Source organism: Mizuhopecten yessoensis, unplaced genomic scaffold (genome assembly GCF_002113885.1).
Source record: "Mizuhopecten yessoensis strain PY_sf001 unplaced genomic scaffold, ASM211388v2 scaffold716357, whole genome shotgun sequence".
NCBI lineage: Eukaryota > Metazoa > Mollusca > Bivalvia > Pectinida > Pectinidae > Mizuhopecten > Mizuhopecten yessoensis.
This window is the reverse complement of record NW_018480076.1, coordinates 830,070-835,476: the sequence shown is the minus strand read 5'-3', so window position 1 is coordinate 835,476 and position 5,407 is coordinate 830,070. Positions and strand designations below refer to the sequence as shown.

Genomic DNA, 5,407 nt, shown 5'->3' with positions numbered 1-5,407 from the left:
AGGGGCGGGGCCCAATAGGGGAAATAGAGGATTTTTTTTCTCCTGCTATACAAGTGAAGGGATTTTAACCAAATGCAGTCTGAAGCATGATTAGGGACAAAAGAATCAATTTTGTATAAACTGAGGTGTGTGGGCCTCCTTCTAAGGGCAGATGGGTGGGGCCCATTAGGGGAAATAGAGGAAAACATCAAATATCCTTCTCCTTTTGTACCGATGAAGGGATTTTGACCAAATTTGGTCTGGAGCATCATTGGCCAAAGGGTTCTCAGTTTTGTATGAACGGAGGGTATGGTCCCCCTGGGGGCAGAGGGACGGGGCCAAATAGGGGAAAATAGGTAAATCTTTAAAAATCTTCTCCTCAACCAATTGAAGGATTTTGACCAAATTTGTCCTAGAGCATCTTTGGACAAAGGAGACTCAAGTTTGTATAAACGGAGGGTGTGGGCCTTCTGGCGGCATAGGAGCGGGGCCCAATAGGGGAAATAGAGGATTTTTTTTCTCCTACTATACAAGTGAAGGGATTTAAACCAAATGCAGTCTGAAGCATGCTTAGGGAGAAAAGAATCAATTTTGTTTAAACTGAGGTGTGTGGATTCCCCTTCTTTGGGGCAGATTAGTGGGGCCCATTAGGGGAAATAGAGGAAAACATTAAAGATCCTTCTCCTTCTGTACCGTTGAAGGGATTTTAACCTAACCAAACTTGTTTTAGAGAATCTTTGGGCAAAGGGAATTGAATATTTATAAATGGAAGATGCAACTTTGTTACTTGTACTCCTTTGATAAACCTGAATGGTACTCAGCAGGTTTTAAATTGAAAAATAAAATACCAGGTGAGCTATTAAGGCCCCTGGGCCTCTTGTTTTGATGTGTTATGCACCTATACAAAGGGGAGGTAACTGCCTTATTTTGATGCGTTTTTTTGTTCGCGGCTACAAAGTTTGCCGTTCACCCTGGTGACATCTGTATTAAAGTTAAATTGTATTCATGAAGAAGTTGTAATCTTGTTCAGGCAGCTGTGTTTTTTGTTATCACAGGAAAAGCCCCTGTCATCCCTGGAGAACATGTATGGATTACAGACAGGCAGTGTACCGAGTCCCAGCTACAATGATAGCCAAACATCGCGCCCACTTATGGACAGCCGGAATATGACGCAGGCAGAGCAAAGTGTTCTGTATTCCTCCCATCGCTATAGCTCGCCCCCTGAGAGTAACACTTACGCACCTTCCCCTAACAGTAACAGTTATAATCCCTCTTCTCACAGTAACAGCTTGTCCTCTAGAAACGACACTACTTCCCCTTCCCTCAGTCCCAACCTGGCCAGTGTTACCTCCCCCTACACCTACGAATATTCTTCACGTTTCCGCCAAGACCTCTCTCCAGGGGAGAGCCATTTCACTCCTCGGGCATCAGAAGGAGCTCCAAGCTACATAGACAGGAGAGAGAGAACAGGATTTGACAGTCTTGACAACCTTGATGTCAGCCCCTCCCATTTCACTCTGCCTTCCTTTGCGAACAGTAGAGCATATCTTGAGGAGGAGGAAGTCGATCAGATGCAGATGGTGGACAAGATATTTCCCAGTAATCTGTCATACTCAGGTATGTAGATTGTTGTCTGTTATCTGTATTTGACTTACTCACGGGTGTAGATTGTTCTCTGTAATCTGTCATACTCAGGCTTGTAGATGGTTCCCTGTAATCTGTCATACTCAGGCTTGTAGATTGTTCCCTGTAATCTGTCATACTCAGGCTTGTAGATTGTTCCCTGTAATCTGTCATACTCAGGCTTGTAGATGGTTCCCTGTAATCTGTCATACTCAGGCTTGTAGATTGTTCCCTGTAATCTGTCATACTCAGGCAAATAGATTGTTCCCTGTTATCTGTCATACTCAGGCATGTAGATTGTTCCCTGTAATCTGTCATACTCAGGCTTGTAGATTGTTCCCTGTATCAGGCTTGTAGATTGTTCCCTGTAATCTGTCATATTCAGGCTTGTAGATCGTTCCCTGTATTGTTCCCTGTAATCTGTCATACTCAGGTGTGTAGATTGTTACCTGTAATCTGTCATATTGCTGGATGATGGTTAACTGGTTACCTCATGGATAATTTGTGGGCAATATGTTGTATTACACTGTAAACTTGTGTTGTAATAAGAGAACTGTACATTTAACCATGATTCTTATATTATTATCAGGTATCTAGGTACAGATATCTATGTATATTTAACTATGTTAATCCAAGGCTTGTGTTTTATTGCAGCCTACTCCATGTCCAATGCAGGGACGATGAATGACCACGAGGAAATGCTCCAAGCGGCCTCTACTATGGGCACTGTGACATCAGACCTGTTCAGTGAGGCCATCATCCCATTCTACCAGTAGTAGGCCATCGTCTACCAGTACTAGGCCAGCATCTACCAGTACTAGGCCAGCATCTACCATTCTACCATTCTATTTAAATATATTGGGATGCCTGCCTAAATATGTGTATGTCATTGTCTTGCAGGTTTGAAATGTTTGAAAGCTTTAGCTAAAAGTAGCATGCAGATTTTGTTATGTCTCATTATCACTTGAAGTGTGCCATATTTACACAAACTTCTTACATACAAACAGTATACAAGGAATGGCCAGTTTGTTTATGGAGTCTTTGCTTAAATAGAGTTTAATCATGTGTACATCATTTATTCTTACATATACATGTACCTTGGTATATATGTTGCTTTAATACCAGAAAATGCTATATCTTACATCCAAAAGAATCACCATGTATCCTCTAATTTTGAGAAATATTTTGATACGCTGCCAAAGTGTTTATTGTTTGCCATATTCAATGTCAATCATGGTTTTTTTTTCTTATTATTGTTTTGAGATCTTTACCATATTTAAATTTATATGCAGTTTAGGCAATCTTTTTGTTTCGTAATTCCTTTGAATTTTTTTTTGAAAAAGTCCCTTTCAAATATTGCTTGATTCCTATAGTTTATTGCTGTGTGAAGAATCTAGTCTTGTGTGAGGTCCCAGTAATCATCATTAGATATGTACAAATTAAAGTGGTGCTATGATGTTTTGTTGAGGGGCTGCCGTTGCTGAGTGGTCGAGGCGTCTGACATTCTGCTACCACTAGCCCTCCACCACTGGGTCGCGGGTTTGAGACCTACGTGGGGCAGTCGCCACCAGGTACTGACTGCAGGTCAGTTTTTTTTCTCCAGGACCTCCGGCTTTCCTCCACCACCGAAACCTGGCACATCCTTATATGACCATATAGCTGTCAATAGGACGTAAAACACAAACAAACAAACCAGCTTTGATGTTTTGTAACTGTAGTTCTGTACAGGTGTTAACATTAGGTCACAGATACAGGCTTCAATTGATTTCATCATCGCTGTATTAGTTATGAATACCTATTAGAATTATAAGTGGTGTACTGCATGTTTATTGACAGATTAAGTCAAACCATATTGTAAGACTAGGTATATTTTACTTAATAACCGAAATTTATTTACATCATTTTGATCTTGCCAAAGAGGTTTTGCTGACACGAAAAATTGATTATTTGGTAAACTCTAATAATAATTATAATTATAATAATGATAACCTGTTTATTCAGTGATGACCCGCCTGCAGAAATCCCTTCTACTAATGTTACTTATATTTTACAATATAACCTTACACTGATTCTAAAGAAGCCATTTTGAAATGATTGAACCCACATTGAAAATGAATTCGACATATGATATTTTCAATAAAAATTAAGTCATTGCCAATTTTGTGTTCACAATGAAAATGCTGATATATACACACTATGCAAAAACCAATGTTGTATTCAAATGGTCAAGTTTTTCTTTTTGTATAATGATTTTGTAAAATATTTTTTTAATTACATTGACTAATGTATGCTTTGAATGTAATAGTATATAAAAAAATATATAATAATATACATGATGTTACTGGGCATGCCAAAGGTATACTACAATGTATTTAAATATGTAACACTGGATTGAAGATAATTTTTATCTAAAATACAAATTAAGATTTTCTGACTCATTGAATACAGTACACATAGTTGAATTTTTTCATACACTCGTCAAAACATTGTAAAAAACATATTACTCTATGGCCTCCGTCAGTTGATCCTTCCTTCAGTCTCTGATTCTGAACAATGACTTTCGTAAAATGCTTAGGCTAAGACAGGTGTTTAAAAAAATCAGATGCATATTTAATTAGCATTCTGCATATTTTCACAAGCATACTTAACAGAGTTATTGATATATTTTGGATGACTTCTTTATTAAAATGTCATCGTCAAAGTGCCTTGCAATTAATTGTGCTGAATGTGCTGATAATGAAATAATTAAACATTTGGATTGGACATAAGCAAATTTTCTGCTATTTTTTGTGTGCACAAACCTGTTTTTATGGAAAATGTAATGCAAATTTACTGTATTCGTTTCCCAATAATATTTTGTGTTTTGTCAATTCAAATTGTTGGTACAAGTAAAGTCTGTTACTTTTTAAATTCAGGTAACAAAGTCTAACTATAATATTAAAACAGATAACAAATTTAATGTGCCCTTATGTAAATACAGGTAACAGTCTGTTTAATACTGTAAAAAAGTCTTACTATAATATTAAAACAGTCAACAAATTTAATGGGCTTCTATGTAAATACAGGTAACAGTCTGTTACTGTATACATATAAGTAACAAAGTCTTACTATATATAATGTTAAAACAGCTGACACATTTTGTATCTACGTAATTACAGGTAAAAAAAAAGTATATTATTATGTGAATACAGGTAACAAAGTTTGTTTTTATGTATTGAATTACATTTAACCAAATCTATTTTGTAATTTATGTAAAACAAATATGCAAAAAATTCTGTTACTTTGTTAATACAGGTAACAGTTTTTCTTTGGCCAATATAGTACTTGTGATTAAAGAGCGAGCTCATTTGATGTACCTATTAGCCAGCAGTAGGGTTATACAGGTATCCAGTAGTTGATTGACCCTAGTCGCTACAGGATGTATTTCTAAGGAAAGCTATACTTCATTTGGAAGTGTAATCAAAGACGTTGAAATTGTTTTTATACATAAATGTGTGTATATTTTTGCATACCTCCTAGTGATGTCCCTGTAAAATCCTGCATTTTTCTCTCCACCAGTAGCATAAGTAACTGTTTTCCACTGCCTGGGTTATTATTAGATCTTGTCTAGTTTTGTCTTAAACTGAAGTTTAGGCCATTGTTTTTTTGTTCAGTCTGGTTTTGGAGTCTGTGTTGTTGAACTTTTTCTATAATATAGTTAATTGTGATGTTGTGGTTGAGTTGTGTATACATATTATACAGAGCTAATTAGGTAAATTATTTGTCTACAATTTTGCCATATTTTTTGCCATTAAAATTTTGGTGC

At 36.7% G+C, this 5,407-nt stretch overlaps 1 protein-coding gene across 1 annotated transcript in view; it reads left to right on the top strand.

Annotated features, from left to right (window-relative positions):
* Positions 1-5,407, top strand: part of LOC110443680 (dystrophin-like) — a 22,060-nt gene extending 16,653 nt beyond the window's left edge. The window contains exons 16-17 of the mRNA XM_021488048.1: positions 1,035-1,596; positions 2,257-5,407. Of these exons, the coding sequence (XP_021343723.1) occupies positions 1,035-1,596; positions 2,257-2,378 (684 nt within the window). The 3' untranslated portion in view covers positions 2,379-5,407. The remainder of the gene's footprint in view (positions 1-1,034; positions 1,597-2,256) is intronic.